The sequence below is a fragment of the Heliangelus exortis genome, chromosome Z (genome assembly GCF_036169615.1).
Source record: "Heliangelus exortis chromosome Z, bHelExo1.hap1, whole genome shotgun sequence".
In the NCBI taxonomy this organism is placed as follows: domain Eukaryota; kingdom Metazoa; phylum Chordata; class Aves; order Apodiformes; family Trochilidae; genus Heliangelus; species Heliangelus exortis.
In genome coordinates, this window is record NC_092454.1 from 28,651,577 (window position 1) to 28,675,121 (window position 23,545).

The window sequence follows — 23,545 nt, forward strand, 5'->3', positions numbered from 1 at the left end:
TTACCCCATGTTTCAAAGCACTTAGCAATGTCCAGCAGTCTGCTACATATTATTACTATTACTATTATTATAACTTTTCAGTAAGACTACATTATTAATTTTGCTTTACTAGTCTTCAGCTACATAGCATCTTTGTTAAAACAAAAGATTATTCCCTGTTCTTAATTTGACTTGGCTTTACAAGACAACCATTGGCTGTGTGGTTGAAGAGTCCAGCCATCATTCCCAGTAAAAGTTTTGAATGGAAACATCCATCAGTCAGCTTGTATCAGTGCATTGTAGCTATTCACATAGGAAAAATTTTCTTTCATCATGCAGAAAGAATGAAACACGACTTTCAAATTCTGGCAAATACTTTCTTGGGTTTAGTATTCAACTGGTTGGTTCTGTATTTTTTCCTAGTCAATTGAGTGCATTTTCTTTTGTGCTGTGTTAGCATCATTACTACTTTGCTACAGACACTTGGTTTTTATTAGCTCAGATTTGACTGTTTATGAACCATCTAAACACATCTCCTATCCTCCATTTCAGATTTTCATAAATTCATATACATGCTTTCCAATCACTGTTTTTACACTTACGCGTCACTCCGTTCAAGTGTTTTCCATCATTTTTTACTCTTGCCATAGGGCAAGAGTAAAATAGATGAAAAAATACTGTTCTTAACTATTAGAAATGTAAGGGGAAAAAAAGCCCGTTCATGCCAGCAGCCTTTAACCAATGTGTAATAAAAAGTAATTTATGTTGACAGAAGACATGAAGGCATGGACCCCAGTTGCTGTACACAATCAGAATCATTTACTGTGTGGTTCACTACGCTTACATAGTATCCTGATTGACCTACAATTTGCACCTCAAAGTGCTCTCTCTACTAACATAAAATCTTATCTACCCATTCCCACCGGAGGCACCTGGTACTAGGAGGTAACATTGTCCAGATGGCAAATTCCTTAAGTTATTTACAGCTCTTTGCTCTTCTTCAGGGCTAGGCAGTAACCAGGGAATTCACAGCACTCCTCTATCCCACGCAGGCCTGCTCCTCTGCTGTTCTCCTACATTACCTAATGGATGTTCTGTCTATGTTATTCAAAATGGATTGATTTGAACTTACAAACTAAAACATTGACTTTGATTTTGTAAGTGTCATGGTAGTTCATTCATATATTGCCAGGCAGAAAGGGACCAGGCAGGCTGGCAGCAAACTCTTGTGGCTTTTTTTTTTAATTTGTTGGAAACAGAAGTGCTGAGGTACTAACAGGCTGACTACTGTTCTTACCTCTGCTGTCAGAGTGGTTTCAAAGAATGTTTATCAATATGGTGATAGGTGATATATATATATATAAATATATATATATATAAAGGAAGCTGAACATGAGCCAGCAGTGTGCTCAGGTGGCCAAGAAGGCCAATGGCATCCTGGCCTGTATCAGGAACAGTGTGGCCAACAGGTCCAAGGAAGGGGTTCTGCCCCTGTACTCAGCCCTGGTGGGGCCACAGCTTGAGTCCTGTGTCCAGTTCTGGGCCCCTCAGTTCAGGAAGGAGATTGAGGTGCTGGAGCAGGTCCAGAGAAGAGCAAGGAGGCTGTGAAGGGATCCAGCACAAGTCCTGTGAGGAAGGGCTGAGGGAGCTGGGGGTGTTCAGTCTGGAGAAGAGGAGGCTCAGGGGAGACCTCATCACTCTCTACAACTCCCTGAAAGGAGGTGGGAGCCAGGGTGGGGTTGGTCTCTTCTCCCAAGTAGCTACAAGAGGGCATGGACTTAAGCTCTGTCAGGGGAGGTGATGATTTCAGAGGTCCTTTCCAACCTGGCTGATTCTGTGATTCTCTGATTTTATGATTCTTAGAAAGTCTTTGGTTATAGCATAAATAGAAATTTTAATACTTACAAACTAAATACTCATGTATTTGTGGGCAAGGATGACACACAAATTCGTGAAGCGTTCCATATTTTTTCAAGGGTTGGACTTGATGATCTCAGAGGTCCCTTCCAACCCAGCCAATTCTATTTTATACACTCATGTATTCTCCAGGGGGTAGTCTGCCAGGGGGTAACATTACAACCAAGGATGAGGAAGAGGCTGAAATACTTAATGCCTTACTTTGCCTCTGTCTCCATAAGTAAGAGCAGCCAGTCCCAGGGTATTCAGCCCCCTAAGATGGAAGATGAGGATGGAGAGCAGCACAACCTCTGATAATCCAGGAGGAAGTAGCTAATGACCTGCTACGGAATCTTAACAGCCACAAGTCCTTGGGGCTGGATGGGCCTCAACCAAGAGTGCTGAGGGAGCTGGCAGAGGACCTCATCAAGCCTCTATGGATAATCTTCCAACAGTCATGATTAACAGGGGAAGTCCCATATGACCGAAGGCTTTCCAGTGTTATGTCCATATACAAGATGGGCCAGAAGGAGGATCCAGGAAACCAGAGGTCTGTCAGCCTGACCTCAGTGCATGGAAGAATTATAGTGGTTCATAGTGAGTGTGCTCACGTGGCAAGCGCAGAGCAGCCAGCAGATCAGGCCCAGCCAGCATGGGCTCAGGAAAGGCAGGTCCTGCCTCGCCCACCTGGTCTTATTCTGTGACCAAGTGACCTGCCTAGTGGGTGAGGGTATGGCTGTGGACATCGTCTGCCTGGACTTTAGTAAAGCCTTTAATGCCATCTCCCCAAGCATGCACCTTGAGAAGCTGGAGGCTCATGGCAGACACATATACTCTTCTTTTGGTTAGAAACTGGCTAGATGGCAGGGTGCAGAGAGTTGTAGTCAGTGCACTTAAATCCAGCTGTCAGCCTGTCACCAGTGGTGTTCCTCAGGGCTCATTTTTGAGGCTGGTCTTGTTTAATATCTTTATCAATGACCTGGACTAAGGGATTGAATGCACTCAGTAAGTTTGCAGATGACATGAAATTTCGTGGGAGAGTTGATCTGCTTGAGGGTAGAAAGGCTCTGCAAAGGGACCTGGACAGACTGTACCAGTGGGCAAGGTCAATAAAATGACCAAGTGCCAGGTCCTGTACTTTGGTCACAACAACCAAGTGACTGGAAAGTTGCCAGGCAGAAAAGGACCTGGGGGAACTGGTTGAAAGCCGGCTGAATGTGAGCGAGCGGTGTGCTGAGGTGGCCAAGCTGGCCAACAGTATTCTGGCTTGTATCAGGAATAGTGTGGCCAGAAGGAGAAAAGATCATGTCTCTGCACTTGTCATTGGTGTGATTGCACCTTGAGCACTCTGTTCAGTTCTGGACCTCTCTCTACAAGAAAGACATTGAGTTGCTGGAGTGATTTCAGAGAAGGGCCTGGTGAAGGGTCTGGAGAACAAGCCCTATGAGGAGAGGCTGAGGGAATTGGGAATTCTTAGTTTGGAGAAGAGGAGGCTGAGAGGGACCTTATTGCTCTCTAGAGCTACCTGAAAGGAGGTTGTAGGGAGATGGGTGCTGGCCTCTTCTCTCAATTGAATAATGGTAGGACTAGAGGAAATGTCCTGAAGCTGTACCAAGGGATATTTATGCTAGATACCAGGAAGAACTGGTTAACTGAGAGAGTAGTTATGTTGTGGAATGGGCTGCGCAGGGAGGTGGTGGAGCCACCATTCCTGGACGTATTTTAAAACTGTGTAGAGAAGGCACTTCAGGACATGCCCCAGTGAGTGACACAGATGTTGACACACGTATTTTATTCAGGGGGGATGCTGACAGTTGGACACAGTGATGTTAGAGGTCTTTTCCAAGTGTGGTAGTTCTGTGATTCTGGGATTTCCACCTGTTCTCTGCTCTCGTGAGACTCCACCTGGACTAATGTGTCACGTTCTGGAGCCCCCAACACTGGGCCTGTTGGTCTGAGTCCAAAGGAGTGCCACAAGATGACCAGAGGTCTGGAGCACCTCTTGTTGTGAAGACAAGCTGAGACTGTTGGTGTTGTTCAGCCTGGAAAAGAAGAGAGTCAAGGAAGATCTTAGAGCAGCCTTCTGGTATCTGAAGGGGGCCTAGAAGAAAGCTGTGGAGGGACTTTGGACAAGGGTATCTAGTGATAGGACAAGGGGAATGGCTTAAAACTAGAAGAGAACAGATTTAGATTAGACATTAGAAAGAAATTCTTCACTATGAGGGTGGAAAGACACTGGAACAGGTAGCCCAGAGAGGCAGTGGAGACTCCATCCCTGGAAGTGTTCAAGGGCAGCTTGGATAGGACTTTAAGAACCTGATGTAGTGGGAGGTGTCCCTGCCCATGCAAAGGGATTGAAACTAGATTATCTTTAAGGTTCCTTCCAACTGAAAACCATACTATGAAATTTCTTTGAAGTGTGGATGGCCATTAAGAAGAAAGGAATATAGAACAGAGATCCATATTGAACTGGATGGAATAGAATGTCTGGAGTTATGTACCCATGATTTACTACATGATATGCCCAGGTAAAAAGGGGCAGGTAAAAAGGGTTTTGGAGGTAGAGTTGCTTAGATTTTTTATGAGTTGCTGAGGTCAAAATTAGGAAGGTGATATCAGAAGAATGGAGTAGGAGCAGGTGGCCATGAATAGAAGAAACAGCACTTGCTTGACCATGTGCTCTTTTCATGGAAAGGTTTTAGCAGTCCCCTGCTATCATCAGGGTGTCCTTTAATCTTACGATATATTGTGCTATTTTAGGTTACCTGTTGCAATCCTCTAATTTAATAAAAATCAAATACATGAACCTGTCTATATTAATTGAGAACTGATGTAGCTTTCCTTTCATTTGCTATATAGTTCAGCATACTCTTGATTCTTGCATCTGTTTTTTGCTTGTTTGTTTAGTGGTGCTGTCTTAAAGCACCACTTAGTGGTGTTTTAGTGAAAATTTATTTTTGACTTCTGAGCATTAAGCTGAAAGCCATGATATATTGCCAGTGTCTTTACTAAGTCACCATCAGCTGCATAACTAAAAGTAATTTGAAGTGAGATCTGTCTGAATTCAAGCTACATATAAAATTAGAGAATCATACTCAAATTTGGGTCATCACTGTTACAGAAAGGAAGTATGTTTACACACGGGTACATTTCAGTAAAATCAAGTCTTCTTTACAGCATGTCCCCATGTGTTTTATCAGAGCTATTTAGTGGTGCACAGAATAGCTGCAGTCTTCCACTTACATGCTTAATAGTGGTGCTTAAGCATCAGACTCCCTTTTCTAACATGGCAAGATGCACCTACTCTTTGTCAATTATTGGTAATGGGTGAAGATCTAGAGATGAGTTAAGAGAAACAAAAGATTCTCTTTTGGATCTGTGGTAAGTTTTATCTTAGAGTAGCTACTTGAGTGACTAAGATGGCACATGTATTTCAGGACCAAAATCACAAAGACTATTTAAAGCACCCGACCAATTTTATTAATTCAAGCAGAGGCTAAGAGCCAGAGATTTGCAGAGATAAACGGTCTGCAGGAAATTTCAGCTGGAATGCTTGTAACTGCTTCATTATTTGCCTTACTTGTGGTTTTTTTCATCTGAAGTAGAAGTAATCCCAGGTTGCAAAGTAGACAAGTACCATATTTTGAGTACAAAGTTTGGATATCTTTTTCATTTTTAAGACACAGCAAAGAGTTAAACCTCCCTTATGTATGATATCTGAATATGACAAGCAGATGAAAATACTTGCTTTTATAGTCTAAAATTGTTAGAGGTTCTCTATTTATCTTATGCCTTCATTTCATACTTATTCCTGTAAAAAAACTCCTAAGTGAGAAGAGGCAGTGTCCTTTTTAAAATATTTAGATCCATCTGTATCCTATTAACTTCATTGTCTGCCATGACCATTTTGTTCCTGGAAGGGTGAAATTCAATTGGTATGATAGTAGTTGTCATGAGTGGTTTCATACACTTCACGCTGTTTGATAGAGACACTCATGTAGATGGCTGGCTGCTTGTGGTTAAAGTACAGACTTCGAAAAGACAAATACCAGTTACTACAAAAATTAAATAATTAGCTTTCATTTTTAATCTTTTTTGGTGTATCTGTGATATGAAGTGCCAAAAGCGGTCAGATTTGTTCCTTCAGTAACTTTTCAAAGCAAACATTTTTTTAGAATTGGAGTCTCCTATGGCTCAGGCTAAGAATGTTGCAGTTTGTCAAAGTAAAAAGCAAGCTACTTAGCATTCTGTCTCAGAAATACTATTTTATAAACTCAAGCCTAAGGAAAAAAAATTACAAAATTATATGTACTATGTTTACTATTTATTTCTCATTGCGTTTTCTTGTGAATATGTTTCATACTGGTAGAAGCAATTACTCATCTTAGAACTGCTTTCTGCTTGCAGAGTCCTTCAGCTTTCAAAAAAGAAACTGAGTACAATACAAAGCCCCCTCATTTTTCATGTGCATATGTATCTGTGATTCAAAGCCCTCAGCCCACTTAAACTTACAATTTTTGCAAAGTGTGAAACTGAAAAGGCCAGTTTTAGCGGTATGTTTATTTTTATTGTTGCAGAGCATCTGATGCTTCAAAGACAGTTTAAGCCTAATTAAAGACATAGTTTTGCTATTCTGTCTCATAGTGGTGGGTGGAATTTTCCTTCTGCTGCACTTGTAAAAGCTTTCAAAGCAATCGCTTGTGTACTTAAAGTTTCAACCTTATTGTAACCTGTTTAGCATAGGGCTAATTCTGGTTTGATAAGGCCTTCCTCCCTGGACTCCCTGTCTAGGCTGTGGTACAAACAATTAACAGCCTGCGACTAATAAAGAAAAAGAGTGATGCTAAGCAATGGTTCAGGTTACTATGGTAACAACCTGTAACAGCTTGCTTGCCTCTTACCTGCAGACACTCCTTCCCACAGTTTGAGCAGTGCAATTGTGTACGTGGCCTCTCTTTATCTGAACCAACCAAACAAGCAGGTTTAAGTTTCTAAACCTTTTTTAGTTCTATGAAATACTAACAATCTTTACATTGAATCAGGCTTGGGAGAAGCATTTTATCAGTAATAGGTTGGTACTGTTTTAATTATTTTTTATTTTTAAAATTCAGAGATTTAAAACGGTGTTGGAAGATTTTTAATGTACCAATGTGAGCTACATGCTATAGGAACTATGTTCAGTTCCTGTGTTCCTTCCTCAATTTCCCACCATTTCCCTCTTTGAAAACTGTGCTGCAGCTTCTAAAGCCACAACCGGCCATGTTGTTACTGTCTCAGGAAAACTGCTCTGTAGCTTCTGTTGGGTTTATGTACTGTGGATTACAAAGCTATCTTTTTTATATTTTTAGTGTAAGATTTTGCTTTTCTGGATACTGCTGTTAATGAACAAGAAGCTTTATGTAATCACTGACAAGCAAAGTGATAAAAGCTTCATTTCTGCTTACTTCTTTCCTTTCTATTCAGGCAAGCGGTCTGTGAAGTAATCACCAGGCTAGTCAATATTATTCAGAGTAGAGCTGACTTGGTAGATACTAAACAGGTAAAAGTTTAAAGCAAGAGACTGTTTACTGATATGGCTGAGGATATTAACTGCAGCTTTCTAGTATTTTTGCAGGCATTGTGGCTTCCTGTTGAGGTTAAAAACCTGAACTAAGAACCTTAGTTAGTTAGTGAGCTTTTATTCAGCAGTGTTAAGTAAGATCTCACTTCTTCTAGCTGGAATAAAGGTGTGCCAAATCAGTGTCATCGTTTATGATCTCAATTGAGAGAGAAGGAAGTGGCTGCTTTTTTAAAATGTAATATAATAGATTAAATAAGTTTACAGGATTTATTCACATGAAGTTGTATGAGAGATTCTTAATGCACTTCTTCTTTCTTTGCAGCTACTGGCTGACAAACAAGGTCCATATTAAACGACCCAGCACTGGTCTCCTCATGTATACACTTGCAACTAGATTTTGTGATGAAATTCACCTCTATGGATTTTGGCCATTCCCAAAGGATTTACGTGGAAAACCAGTAAAGTATCATTATTATGATGATCTGAAGTATCGATACTTTTCTCATACCAGTCCTCACAGGATGCCATTAGAGTTTAAAACATTGTATGTATTGCATAACAGAGGAGCACTTAAATTAACAACAGGGAAATGCATACAGAAATAAAGAATATTAAAAGTACAATAAGAATTATGGAATACACACTTTGTCATCAAGATGCAGTGAACTGGCAATGGGATCCCAGTAAGGATATGTTTCAATACCCAGTAACCATCAGACAAAAAGGAATTTTATCAGAAGTACATAATCAGCTATTACACCTGTGAAGTGCAATATAACTGAGCTATCTTGACTGCAAGTAAGTGCCACTTCCACCAAGAGCAAATCTTGAACATATACTCAGTAGTGTTTACAGAAGCCAGTCACATATTCATCATGAACTAAAGAAGAAAAATACAGCCTGCTTACTGCTGACTTGACACTGTGGTCAGGCAGAGCACTGAATAAATCCTCAATGGATGGAATATCTTCTTGAGCTAATGAAGCAGACCTTAATAGAAAATGTCATGATGTAATTGAGTAGACAAAGCCAAGTCTGTAAAGTCAAACAAATCAGTAACTGCCTTCAGTTACGGAACTGTTTCTGATACTGTATTATAACCTCAGCTTTTATTGCTATTTTTCTTATTGCTGTTAGTTGGACTTTGTTGTTGAGTACTGGAGCCCCTAAGAATTTTGACAATATTATGAATAATTAAAAGTATATATATCTTACAGAATTATCACAGGAAAAAAAATTAGTAAAAGTGGGAGCGTAGAGGGAAGAGTCAAGTATTTTCTCTCTAGTTATTGTGTTGTATCCAGCTGTCACACAGCCCTTGATGCCACAATTGTTTTTCTAGCTACCACGAGCTTCCACTACATGGAACCACTCAGAGGTCTTTTGTTATCCATTTTAATGAGAAGTTTTTCTGTTGTGTTCAGATTTGGAGACATACAAGAAGATGCCCTTATTTTTCATACCAAAGATTATTCTAACAAACATTTTTTCCTTTCCTGGAAGAAATGGTATAGATTTAGTATGATATTCTTGGTTGCTGAAGGGAACATATTCTTTACGTTATTTCAATTTTTTAATTAAGCTTCTCAAAGCAAAGCCTCTTTACTGACTTCACATGTGCAATTTAATTCTTCAGAAAAATCTCCAGGAACAAAGAAATTATTTCATACAGTCAAATACAGATAACTTTTATTCCTGATTGAAAGTAAGAAATAAAGTCTAAAGAAACTTGGGTGACATTGAAACACCTCTAAATAAATAATAATAATAATAATAATAATAATTTAAAAAACAACCTACACAGTTAAATAGAAAAAGAAATGTAAATAAAAGAAATGTAGCTAGAACAGTATTTCCAAAACTTACATTTCTAATAGTGTTGAATTATGTCTCTCTCTAATATGCCTCTTTTGTATCAGCTAGATTTTCTGATGTGTAGTTGACTGAAATAACATAGGGTAACATAGAGCTGTATTATCTCAGTGTTTTTTTTCTGAGAATCAGCCTTGTTTATTGACAAAACCAATAATTCTTTCATTCAAAAAAAAGGAAATAACAACTTTCAGGAGGGTAAGACAGGGTGTAGTGTCAGTTCAGCATATAATAAGGTACAAAACCTGTTTTCTTATGATATGTCTTAGCACTAATAGAACAGGTAAATGAAGAACGTCATGGTTCCACCATTTTCATGTCAGGCCAGGCTAAAGAAGAGGCATGAAGATACAATGTGTGGGTATTTTCTTGTTATGCTTTCAGCTCAGCATTAGGTGAGCTGAAATATGGTATTGGATGTATATATTGAATTTTGAGATAGCTTGAGAAAGTTCATATATAGCACAACATTTACAAATATTTACTAGCTGAAAGTGCATTTCCTACCCATTTTTCCTCTGAGGCTCACATGTAATTTCATTACACATGACTAAAGGTCTGTGTTTGTGCAAATTTAGTAACTAAATCATGGCATTCTGCTATATCTGGGACACAGTATCATCTTTTCATATTGACCAGTCCCTCCTACCTACTTTGGCTGTATGCTAAGGTATGAGACTGTCTGAAAGTGATCACTGGAACTAAGGCATCACAAAGAACTAAGCAGCAATACAGACTGGAATGTGCTTAATTTGTTTTTGATAAGCCAGAAGGTGTTACTTGTGCACTGTCTATACTAGCAGCTTAAGGCAATGTTTATTTTCTTGATGGAAGGTGAGCATATTCCTGCTTTTTTTCTGTTAGGAGTTTTCTGCTCTTGATCTTTTAAAACATAATTTATATACATTGATAGAATTTCTTTTGAGATAAAGAATTCACAGGTGCCAGTCTCACAGGCACTAGGGAAAGATCTGTTTAGTTTTGCTTCTTCTTTTAGGAATGTCTTTTTTCTCTCTTGTGTCAGGCCATTAACAAAAAGGGGATTGAAATAGACTAACAAGTGGGGTTTTTTCACTTCAGGGAAGGATTTAAAACACCAGTTGAATATTTCTTTGAGAGCAAAATAGATGGAGATACTCTAATTTCTCTGGCAGTAAAAAAAAAAAAATTACCTATTTAATTGAATAAGTGAAAACAATGAGCTATAATTAGGAATAGACATGAGAAAGCTTTTTTTTTTAGAAGTCAGCAGTTGACGAAAAATTTGGCCTGAGCCTATTTTACAACCTTCGCATTCTTCTGGGGCTCCCTGGTTCACAATTTGTTGTGCTTCAAACTGTCTCTTTTTTTGAGGTTTTTATGACCACCAGTACACCAGTACTGAGCTTTTCCTCTTAGGTTAAGCTGCCTTAATTGTTAGCCCTCTCACTGCTGGGGAGCTGAAGCAGTGGACTGACTGCAGACACCCCTTCTTACCTTTCCCTTGTACCTCCTGGCTCTGTATCTACCTCCATAGCTGCCTTGGGTGATACTATTTTTATATACATTCACACCTCCTGTGCTGGCTACAGCACAGATCAGATAATTTATTATAATTACCACTTTTATCATCAAGCACTATCAGCAACTCAGAAGCAGACAGGATAAAAAGAATTGCTAATATTGCAATGGTATCAACCCTGCTGAGTAACAAATGAGCAATTCTCATCAGTGGAATGTTCCTCAAATTTGTCCTCACAGCAGTCATATCAACTGCCAGCTATGGTTCCTGAATGTATGTTAAAAATCAGAACTGGGAGCTACATCAAGTCAGCAGATAGTGTATATTTTTCCAAATTCTATGGCAGCTTTGCATCAGACAACTTTAGTTAAATTTACTATAAATTGTAAATTGTTTATAAGTGTACATGTTAGTGTTTCGGTAACAGAGATCTTTCGTATTTCATAAAAATAATAGAGAAATATATTTGATTGTTAAGTTTCCAGCTTTGGAAAAGTTCTCTCTCCCAGAGCTCTGAGCCAGTCTCCAGATACAAGATCTACTGAACCTTTTAAGCCTTGGCTGGTTTACAAAAGCTGATGTCAAAGAGCATACCCTTCTTTTCTTAAACAATGTAATCACATGTGCTTGAGGTCAGCACCTTTCTTCTTACTGACCACATTCTGAAGAAAAAGAGCTGTGGGTTCAATAACTTTTTTAGTATTTGATGTCTAAGTGCTGAGCACTCCTTATAGTGACTTTCCTGGAAGAGACATGTCCAGGCTTTAGATGGGGATCTAGATTAGCATATTTCATGATATAACTCTGAAATTGCACATTATTTTTAAGAGCACTGCTACTCTGTGTAAGAAAAAGCCCAACTGTTCTAAATTTATATAAAATAAAGGGCGAGTGTTTACAGAGACCTTCATTCCTGCACAGTACTCTTGCTACTGAGTGTATGTAATACTGTTTCTGTGGTTTAACGTATACATACATATTCTGTCAGGATTGTCATGTTTGGCTCTTCTAATATTATTTCAAGTGCAGCTATGGGGATTGTTTTTTATTTGTGTAACTGTAAAATAAAGAAAAAAAATTTTTTTTCTTCTATATTTTGTCCCGTTTTCCTTTGTAATACTGTTACAAAGATGCTAGCTGTAAGGATATGTGGGGGGTGAATGTCTGCTCCTTTAAGCTGTCTGGTCAAGGACTTTCTCAACACAAAAGAAAAGGAGGAAACCATAAACAAGAACACAGAGAGACACAAACCTGACTGACAAATGATAAGGGAGGCAACGATGAGAACCAAAACTGATAAATCTGATAAGCACTGGTGGAGTGTAGGAGTGTTTATTGCAGTATGATTGTCCCAATCGAGGGCCTTAACAAATGGGATGCTAAGGAAAAAGGAGACACAATACAGCATATGGAGATACTGACCAGACAGGGAAATCATAACGGAGACAAAGATAAGAAGTCAACTTTGTCAGGCATACTAACTGAACAGCTATCAATAAACTGCAAGGAAGCAGGACTGTGCTGCCAAGAAGAATGCAGACCAAAGTGTCTGTGATGTTGCAGGGGAGTTGGTGGGACTGTGCAAACTGATGAGGTAATGTGCAGGGGAGGAAAGAAGAGGAATAGACAGAGAAGTGGTTGATCACATGTAAACTGTGGCTGGTTAGTACTCTTGTCTGGCTGAGCCCTGAGACTGAGTGCCTAAGTTTCTCCTAACTCCCCATTAAATAATTTCTTAAGTATCTCTCTGTGTAGTCTGTGCATGTGAGTGCTGCAATGACTCAGTGCCAGGTGCTGGGGGAACTTTTTGTGTGGAGTGGGTGCCAGCTGTTGGAGTGAGACTCAAGAGTCTGAGCCTTCCTGGCATGGTGTTAGCTACAGGAGCAAGGGCAGGGCTCTCAATTGCTCTCTAAAACTACCTGAAATAAAGCTGTGACATGGATGCTAGTCTCGTTTCCCAGGTAACAGGAAAGAGACTCAAGTTGCACCAGGGGAGGTCTAGATTGGAAATTACAAATAAATCATTCACTGGAAGAGTTATCAGGAAGTGGAAGAGTCTTCTCACTCCAAGGGGAGTGGTTGAGTCACCATCCCTGGTGATGTTTAAAGGATGTGTAAATGTGGCACTCAAAGTCATAGTTTAGTAGGGGACTTGGCAGTGCTAGTTTTATTGTTGAACTCTATGACCTGACAGGTCTTTTACAACCTAATGATTATATGATTCAGTGCCAACATCTGGAGCAAGTGAAGATCTTTAACCTTCAGTCACAGGGTAGGAATGTTATGTGTTCCTAAAACCATCAGCTAGGGGTCACCACCTGGAGTGAGGTGAGTCAGAACCTCAGCACTTGTGGCTGGAGCAGGACCACAGATCACACAGTTCATGTGCTTGGTGCTGGTTTCTTGGCACTGAGTATCTGTGTCTTCTCCAAGCCTGGTGTAATGATCAGCAAGTTTCAAGCTGGACCAGATGGTGAGTAGGAGACCCTGGGTTGGGGCAGAGGTCTCAGGTGGGCACAGGGTCTGTGCTGGCACAGGGGGACCCACACATGTGGGGTGCTATGGGGCAAGTGTGTGAGTGCTGTGTGTTTGCATCAAGTACTGAGCTGGACCAGACAGAGAGTTGGGAGCCAATGAGGCAGGCAAGGAGGGCAGAATCAGGCCAAGGGTGGTGGGTGGGCCAAGGGGCCGGGGCTGATACCCACGCATCCACAAATATACATGTGCTTGTGAACCTGTAGAGAGTCCCATGTGTATTGCACCTAGTGACCTTCCTTCTCCAACAGCCCAGGAGGAGGAGAGGCACTGGGTGGTCTATCCTTGTGTTTGTGTGGGTACTCCATGGGGTGCTGACAGAGGCTGCTCCTCCTCTGTGGCACTGTCTGTGACCAGCAGTGTCCTCTGTCCTCTGTGTATGTCTGTCCCTGTGCCAGTGTGCATCACAGGGATATGTGTGCTGGCCAAGCCTGCAAATGGAAAAGCAGCAGCCACAGCCCTCAGTCTAGGCAGAAATACTGTGGAGCACCAGGAAGTGGACTGGACACCATCAGAATGGCAGGAGAGATCCTGGCCTGCATCAGCTGGAGAAGGTGGATGCTTATAGTGCCCCATGAAGTAAACCTCTTGAAGTGGAAAGGAAAACATACGCAATCACTGTCAGAATTTATCTCTGTATACACTACAGGCTTCAAAAGAAAATTTTAAAATAGCCTGTAAAAGCCATATTCAATACTACAAAACCTGTATGCTTTGGTATAAAGCCTTTTAAATCAGTAAGTATCATGTTTTGATCAATAACAGATTTCAAATTCTTTAGCAGTCATGCTGCAAAAGCAAATACACAGCTCTACCCTGGCTATAGAAACTAGAAAAGCCCCAACCTTCTCTATAACGAATGAGGTACTTTTAATCTGTAATTGCAGATTCAGCCCTCACACACTGTTGGATTTGGTGTGTATTTCAAACTGCTATGGCAGTCTTTTGCTGACGTGTTCTTTTTCGTGGCACAGGCACAAAAGACTGCATTTTGCTGAATCCTGCCATAATTATGTAATATTAATTAGATTATTTTAAAAGACTATCCTTTTCTATTGGGAAAGTATCGTCTCTTGTTTACTCACTACAGCAAAAATGTAAGTGTGTAATTCAGAATCTGTAACTGTGTCTATGAAAAATTCTTGCACTGTAATGAAGACCTGTTTACCCTGGCAATATTCAGGCTTGCTTTCTCCTGCAGCCTTTAACAGTGACCTTGTGAGCCCCATCTTTCTATAGTCAGTTTTTGCCTTCTAATCCTCTGTGTTTTGTTCCTCAAATTAAATACTTACATAAACAAAGAAGATACCTTGACCATTTTCTTATTGCAAAACTTTAAAGATATTTTTGTAACTCAAGTGCTTCTTCTAAGCCTTAAGAAGCCTGATTAACAATATGGAAGTCTGCTTTTCAAAGGAGTACTGCAAAAAAGTGTAATTTCCATTTCCAGTTTAGTTGCCCCTTGATAGAACTTGCATGATAAGAGATAACAAACTGCACAGGCTCTAAAGGAAATACAAGTTTGCCTTGACACCATGGAGGTGTGTTTTCTGGAAATGCCTGTTAGCTCCTTAGTCTGCCCTGACTGATTTTTTTGTCTTGCATTAGCCCAGACAATGTATGTTTATTGGGAGGGGAAATTTTACATTATTCAGTTCCAATGACTTTAGTTCATTATCTCATGACTCTGGATGAGAGTGCAAACAAAACTGAAATTTAAGAAAGAAAAAGATATAGATATAATTTGATGACAACTAAGTGTTGGCAATGACTGGGGGTTCCCACAAAAATCATTTTGCCTTCATTTGCCTATTTCCCATCTCATCATTCTTACATTTGTAGTTTCCTGAGGACAATTTTATTGCCGATTGAATTGCCTGAATTTTCACCTAACTGAGAAATATGATGGTTCAATATCAGGTACATATGTAAGTTACTTTCAGAGTTTTGTTTACAGGCAAAGGCAAAACACTCTTTACATATAAATTGAAGAATTTATTGTTAGTAACACCAAAAGCTTGTGTATTGAAGAATCACTGATAGTCTAGAATGAATTGTTACAGAAATACAGTAATAATAATAATAATAATAACAATAATAATAACAATAATAATACAGTTAGAATACAGAGAAAAAGATCTTATGCTCTTGATCTTGTAAAACACTTGTAAACATGAAATATGCAGTTTTAGACCGAACAACCACTTTAAGACAACTATTAAAGCTAAAGGCAGGATGAAGGAGTAAACAAAGAAAAAAATGGAATAACAAATGAGCAGATGTAACATTTCTTAATTAGGGATATCACAAGTGCTAGAACCACATACTAGCTTTTAAAGTTGTTCCAACACACAAACACACAAATTTTTGAGTATCAGATAGTGCTCAGGAAGCATATTTATTAAATTTGTTCCTAATTTGCACATGTATACATAGGAGTATAAAGTGTATTTTTTTTCTTTTTTTTCCTAACAATGAAGAAATGGGTAGGAAAATCTGTTATTTTTCAGTGTCCAAGTTCTTAACATTTAAAAGACATATAAAAAGGTATTTAAACACGTAGATGTGGGGCTTAGGGACATGTTACAACGGTGGAGTTAGAAGCGTGTTAGGTTAGTGATGGGACTTGGTGATCTCAAAGGTCTTTTCCAATCAAATTGATTCTATGATTTCACTTTTAAAAAAATATGCTGAAGAATTCTCAGTTAATAGTTTTTTAAAATCAATTTCCACAAGTAGACCTGAGATCACTTTTAGAATCCAAGGTAGTAGGGCCTTTGGGTATCATTACACATGCTGATATGGACTAGGCAGCAGCTTTATTGCTGCTACAGTTCAGCACATTTCGAAAACTTTCTCAAGTCACACAGGCTTAAACAAGAACTTTTTTTTAATCTCAAGGCAGAAAAAAACCCAAATGAAACCAACAACACCAAAAAAAAACCCCAGTGCTCTCACCCTAAGATGTGTTATGTGCAATTTATTAAAGGTTTCTAAAGCTTTGTTTCATGTTTTTGATAAAAGGTGAGGTAAAGTTGATGTTGACCTCTTTCTGGTTTATTACAGATGTGTTAAAAGGTGTTAGAGACTTCAGAGAGTGTCTGTAGAAAGGTTTTTAGCTGTGTGAGGGTGGCCATATTTCCTTTCTCACATATGCCATTTGCAATGCTGCCATCCATCAGAAAGTTCTTTCTTTTGTCCTCCATCTGTTTTGGCTTACACACAACATTCACAGGAATTTCAAAGGAAAATTAAGATCTTTGATTATATACTGCTTCTTCTTCATTCTGTTGCTGTGTGATATAGTCCCTGGCTTTGGACTTCCTCTGGCCTCTTAAAACACTTCATTTTTTCTGATAGTATAATCATCCATGTTCTGCCTTAGCCAAGTTTGATGGTACATAACTGTTATTATTTTATCTTTTGTTTAGGAGGAAATATTAGCCACTGTGCATACTCACTGCACAAATTGCAAAGTAACCAACTTTAATATTTAACTGAATTAAACCAGTTGTTTTAAGAGAAAAAAACAATGCTGGTAATGGGTTTCAGGAAGGGGTTAATAGTGGAAGAAAAATCAAGGAAAACAGTTTTTTGAACAGATGAATTACCGTTGGGGAAGGGAAGGGAAGGGGAAGGGAACGGAACGGAACGGACAGATTATCAGGTTTTTTCACCCTCTTAAGTGCCCAGGGAATTGCTTTGCAGCATCACAGTCTCTTTCTTGCTGAAGCCGATGGTGTTGAAGGAAGCAGTTTGAGTGGAAACAGAACCCCAATACTGCCACGCTGTTGCTGCTGTCCTCATTGCTGCTCCCTCATTTTTCTCCTTTTTCCTCTGAATTTTATGGTCAAAAGCTTCTGCTTCTCATCAATCATTGCTAGAGATTGCAAACCAGTGACTGCAGGCCTCCACTTCGGTATTCAGGCATTCCCAGAATTCCTTAATTCTTGTATTTTACACCAATCTGTATTACCTGTCTGGCAACTTGGTATCAGGAGCCATTCTGATTAGCATTTTATCTTGTCGGTTCCATTACTTCCAGGTAGCTGTTGCCATATGAAAAGAGAGGGGATCTTTTGAAAAGAGTGCAGACAGAGCAGACACCAGCATTTTGCTGATTCAAGAGACAATTTTTTTCAGTTTACTGCTGTGTCCACGACACCAAGTAATACATATTTCTCACAGGCAAAGATTTCTAAAGTATCTGTAACTGTGCATTACCAGTCTCCAGACAAGACATGGTAGGATTCTACGATTAGACAGGTATCATTTAAAACCTTTTCTTACATGTGTGACATAGCTGCATCTGTAAACTATGCAACAGCAACGTAGTTATATACCATTCTAGGTTATATAAATATGTAAATATGTAAATATATAAATATATATAAATAAATAGACAGTAACTATTGAGGTGTCCAGTTTGATGCACTTAGGCAGGCTTGCTACTTGCTTTATTCTATACAGTGGTAAGTGGCTTAGATGACATGAATAATTGGAGCTGAGAGTGTTAAGCGAGCACACAAGGGTCCCTTTTCACTTCTGCTGTCAGTGTCCTGTTAGCCACCTCCCTGATGGCAACTTCCCCTTTGGACTGCCTAGTAGTGAGATGTGGGATACCTCTTCTCAAACATCTTGTTCCTTTTAATCATAGTTCAGAACAACATACTTCTGATGGAACAACTAGACAACCTGTAGCTGAGCAACAGACAAGTGAAGGATTACAGACCACTGGTGAACTGTCACCAACTCTGACCAAGTGACTAAAAAAATTGGCCACTCAATAATTTTCTTTAATGTGTTTTGCACACTCCTTGAGGATTGCTCTGACCTCATTTTACAGTGTTTACTAGACTGAGAGCAGAAAGACATGCAGAACACCCTAGAAATTACAGTATTCTGCTTTGATCCGTTCACATCTCAGAATATGGTGAATAAAGAAAGAAAATGGGATAGTTTCTCTGACATTATTCATTATCAGCTTCCTTGATCTTCGTATGCTGGTGCACAGGCTATTCTGGGAAGAAGTCTTCCCAAACAAATTGTGCTACTGCACTCCATGTCAGCACATCACCATGGCCTTTGAAGTGGCCAAGATAGAAGAGACACATGTTGTTCAGGCAGTAAATAAGGCTCCATTTGCTGATTGCAGCTTATCAAGTCAGCAGTGTCTTAACTTCCTCTTCCCTCTGTTATTGGCAGGGAAAAGGGAAAGGGTGTGGTGGTACAATACAGGCTATGACAGTATCCTATTGGTTGGATCCTGCATCATGCTGACCAGAACAATTTAAAGCATGAAATAAACCCCTCATGGGATTAATCTTGCTTGGGTTTTTTGTTTGGTTTTTTTTTTCTCCCCAAGCATATTACTTCAGCTAAATTCTTAGTCTGGAGGAATGTAAATTTTAAAAAAACATTGCTAAGAATTAAGTATTTTCACTCAAGCAATAAGAAGCATCAAGTCATGATGCATTCCTGTGATTCTTACTGGAAAATATGGTTATTTTTAAAATCATGTGAAGACCTGTGGTGAATAAACCAGTTACATATGCATCTGTCAAGCACCACTTAGTTTTAAATGCCACCGATGTGTAGTCCTCATCCAGGCATTTTGCAGGCACGTTTCAGAAGATACCATCCCTCTCAGCAGTCAGTGCTCAGCCCTACTCCTATAAATGCATCCAAGTCAAAATTAATGCACACTGTGCATGGAGGTATCAAGGATTTTGCTAGGGTTTTGCTGTATCTCTGCAGAAAGTTACAATACTCCATCATGTTTTCCTGACATCAGAAAAAACAATATCAGGTGCTGAGTTTTCCACAGTGGTTCCCAGGTGATTTCTTGCAGACAGTGACCACAGATCACTGTGGATTTCTTCTCTTGTCACAGTTCAGTGACTGACAGGTCTCTCAAGTCCAATTCAGCTCAGATAAATTGAACTCCAAGACAGTTTTAATATCATTGAGGGGCCACTCCATGGATCAGGGAACACAGAGATGTACAAATTCAGCTTTACAATTCATCCCTTTTATCAAGCAAACTAAGGAAGCCAGAGATGCAGCTGTTCCATTAATTTAGACATAATTGGAAGTTATTGCCTTTTGAAAAAGTGTATAAACATCCTGTGCATATTTATAGAAAAAGTGAGAAAAGACATTTACAGAAAAGCAATATGAAATACCTGAATAGTTTTGAGAAAAAAAGTATATGCAGGCCAGTTATGATCACATTTACATACAACACAAACATAACCCTCATCTCTGGTATTCAGTTCAGTGTTGAATGCTGCTTTGTTGCTTTATTACTTTTTTCTTTATGTTATCAGACAAATGAAAAGCTTTACAGAGAAACTGGTAAGTAGCTTTAAGTAGCACTTCAATAAGGAGTTTCCTTTCTACTGAGTTTGAAGCATTTAAATATATTAGTCAATTGTATTTTTCATAGCTAGTGCTAAAAGTCAGTTCTGTTCTAAAAGATGAAAAAAAAAAAAAGCATACGCATTAAAAGCTACATAGATTTTACTTAAAATACGCGTAAGTGGCCAGAATGCATGTTTACAATCCAGAAGTAATACATCTGGTTTGGTCCAGAAATTAACTACTGCAACAGGAGGAAGAGCCTTACATTCAACTGCGTGAAGATGATTTACTCTAATTATTGCTACCACTAGCACTTCTCTTATCAGAAAGTCAACATGTATCTCTCTTGACAAGGTCTCTGTTACATCCCTCCCAGAAGGTGAATTGGAATGCAGGACTTGAATGTAGTTGTCCAAAGTTAAAAAACACTCTTCAGCCACAACCAATTCACTGCCTCTTACCTTCCTAGCAGGTACAGAACTATACTGCTTAACAAACAGAAGAGCTGCTTAGACAGCTACTGAGATCTTTTCTTCTGTAGCTGAGCACACTGTGAAGATGAGGGTCGCTCCTCATTCTCCTCTTGTCCAAGCTGAAGAGAGCCAGCTCCCTCAGCCTTTCCTCATAAGGTTTCTCATAAGGGACATTTTCCACTCCCTTAAGCATCTTGAAGGTTCTGTGCTGGACTCTTTAAAGCAATTCCCTGTCCTTCTGGAACTAGTGTGGATCCCTGCTGGTCCCATAGACTTGTGAGGATCCAAGTGGCTCAGCAGGTCTCTAACTGTTCCTTCCTGGATTACAGGGGGCTGTTCAGATTCTTATTTCTCTCTAAGACCTCCAGAAGCAGCTGTCTTCAGGACAACTGTCTCACTGTTGGAAACTGAGGTAAAGGAAGTGTTAAATACCTCAGCCTTTTCCTCATCTTTGGTAACTGTGTTCCCCTCCATGTCCAACAAATAATGGAAGTTTTTCCTGCCCCTCCTTTTGCTGTTGATGTATCTGTAGAAGGACTTTTTGTTATCCTTAATGGAAATGGCAAGATTAAGTTCAAATCATGCCTTCGTCTCTCTAATTTTCTTTCTACATTTTCTTTCTAATTGTGTTCCTAAACTCTTCATGAGTAGTCAGCCTTTTTTTCAATAGTTTGTAAGCTCTCTTTTTTGCCCTAACCTCCTCCAAAATCTCCCTGTTCAGCCAGACCTTTTTTTTTCCCCCCCAGCTTTCCCTTCAGCACACAGGGACAGACTGTTCCTGTGCATTCACGACATGCTCCTTGAAGTATTCCCATCCCTCCTGGACCCGTTTGTTTTTAAGAGCTGTTTCCCAGAGTAAAAAAACTCCTTCACCCTCTCCTCATAAGATCTGTTCTCCAGACCTTTCATCAGATGAGTTGCCCTTCTCTGCACCCTCTCCAGCAGCTCAATGTCCCTGTACTGTGGGAACTAAAACTGCGCACAACACTCAAGGTGTGGCCTGACCAAGGTTGAGCACAGGGGTAAAATCCCCGGTCCTGCTGGTCACACTGTCCCTGAAGTAGGCCAGGATGCTGTTTGACTTCTTGATAACCTGGACACACCGCTGGCTCATGTTCATCTGTCAATTTAGGCCCTTTTCTGAATCTTTAGGCCCTTTTCTGCTGGGCAGCTCTCCAGCCACTCCTCCCCAAGCCTGTAGCGCTGGTGGGAGTTCTTGCAGCCAAAGTGTGGCACCTGACACTCATATTATTGGCCTTGGCCCATTGATCAAGCCTGTCTAGATCCCTCTGCAGACCCTCCCTACCTTCAGGCAGATTGATACTTCCACCTTTTAGTGTCATCTGCAAACTTACTGAGGGTACACTCTATCCTCTCATCCAAATCATCAACAAAGATGTTGAACAAGAGTGGTCCCAGCCCTGGGACACACCACTTGTGACTGGAGGTGAACAAGTGACATGGTAGAGAGGGACATGGAGAAAAATTCTTAAGCTGTGATATGCTAAAGCACCATGCAGCTGAGTTAAAGAGCATGCAATCTTACAAATAAATGGCTGTATGAAAGACAATGGGGCCATACACAAATAATGTGTTAGAGGTTGAACCACGTTTGAAAATCGTCTTTAGATGTGTTCCTACAAAATATGACATCAGAGACTCAGGATTCTGATGTTTATACTTTAAAAATGTCACACACACACACACACAAAAGAAAAAAAAAAAAAAGCAAGCTGAGCACCCACCAAGGCTTATAACTATCATAAACAAATTCCATTAGCAAAGACATCCAAAAAAGAAAAACAGCAAGTTAGAACTCCACCTTAAAATTTCCGTCTTGAGAGTTAAAAAAGAGTTTCCTGAGACAAGTACACAATTCAGTGCAATGTTAGCTGAAAGCAGTATATCAGCTGTGAACTTGTTTCAGTATTTTTATAGTCTTCTTGTTCATCTTTGATGCTTTGCAAGATGCAAAAAAAGCTGATGCAAAATATCCCAGATATTTTTCTGTGCATAAGAAATCAAACAGAATACAATTTTCTCTATTTTTTCATGTATCACTTTTTTATAGCTCAGCAAGCATATGGGGCTTCCGTGTGTTAGTTTAATATGTGAGATATTTACCCAGGGTAAATGGTGATTTTTTTTTTTAATGGAATATTTTTTTTAAACCATCACAGATAAATGCTTCAAGAAGTCAGCAGCTTGTGATTTTATGATTACTTAATTTAAACTTATTTTCATTTTCACAAAAGTCATGTTAAGTGCTTTGCAATGTATCAGGTAAAGGAAGCGTTTGAGGACATACCCATATCCTAGAATCATAAATTCACAGAATCATAGAATGGTGTTAGAAGGAACCTTAAAGATCATCTAGTTCCAAACCCCTCCACTATAGGCAGGGGCACCTTCCATTACTCAAAGTCCTGTGCAGCCTGGGCTTAAACATTTCCAGGGAGGTGACATCCACAACTTCCCTAGCCAACCTCATCCAGTAAATCACCACTCTCACAGAAAGGAATTTCTTCCTAATGTCTAAGCTTAATCCACCCTCTTCCAGTTTAAAGCCCTTGTCCTTTTGCTGTATTCCCTTAATAAAGAGTCCATCCTCAGCTTTCTTATAGGTGCCCTCCAAGTACTAGAAGGCTACTACGAGATCTCCCCAGAGCCTTCCCTTCTCCCAGTTCTCTCAGCCTGTCTTCATAGCAGAAGTGCTCCACTCCCCTGATCATTTGCATGGCTTTCTTCTCACCCCAAGAGCTTTATGTCCTTTTTATGTTGGGGGTTCCACAACTGGACACAGTACTCCAGGAGGGGTCTCACAAGAGCAGACTAGAGGGGAAGAATCACATCCCCTGACCTGCTTCTGATGCTGCCAGGTTATGCCTGGCTTTCTGGGCTGTAAGCACACAATGCCAGCTTATGTCGAGGTCCTCATCAAGCAGGTGCCCCCAGTCCACTTCTTGAAGGCTGGTCCCAGTCTGTTCTCTGTCCAACCTGTATTTGTCCTTGGGACTGCCCCACCCCAAGTGGTGGACCTTGCACTTGACCCTGTTGAACTTCATGAGGTTGGCATGGAGTTCCCCACCTCTCAAACTTGCCAGCATTCCTCTGGATGGTCTTCTTTTCTTCCAGTGTGTTGACCACACCACATCGAATCATAGAATCATCAAGGTTGGAAAAGACCTCTAAGATCATAAAGCTCAATCATCTGCCCTACAACCCATAACCACTAAGCCACTCACCGTGGCACCTCAACTACTCATCTTCTGAATGCTTTCAGGAATGGTGTCTCCACCACCTTCTTGGGCAGCTTGTTCCAGTGTTTAACCACTCTTTCTGTGAAGAATTTTTTTCTAATATCCA

At 39.9% G+C, this 23,545-nt stretch overlaps 2 protein-coding genes across 2 annotated transcripts in view; one reads left to right on the top strand and one right to left on the bottom strand.

Annotated features, from left to right (window-relative positions):
• The window catches only part of ST8SIA4 (ST8 alpha-N-acetyl-neuraminide alpha-2,8-sialyltransferase 4), a 40,922-nt gene extending 31,622 nt beyond the window's left edge, over nt 1–9,300 (top strand). The window contains exon 5 of the mRNA XM_071730074.1: nt 7,758–9,300. Coding sequence (XP_071586175.1) covers nt 7,758–8,040 — 283 coding nt within the window. The 3' untranslated portion in view covers nt 8,041–9,300. The remainder of the gene's footprint in view (nt 1–7,757) is intronic.
• Nucleotides 1–23,545, bottom strand: part of PAM (peptidylglycine alpha-amidating monooxygenase) — a 457,165-nt gene that overhangs the window by 265,662 nt on the left and 167,958 nt on the right. The window lies entirely within an intron of this gene.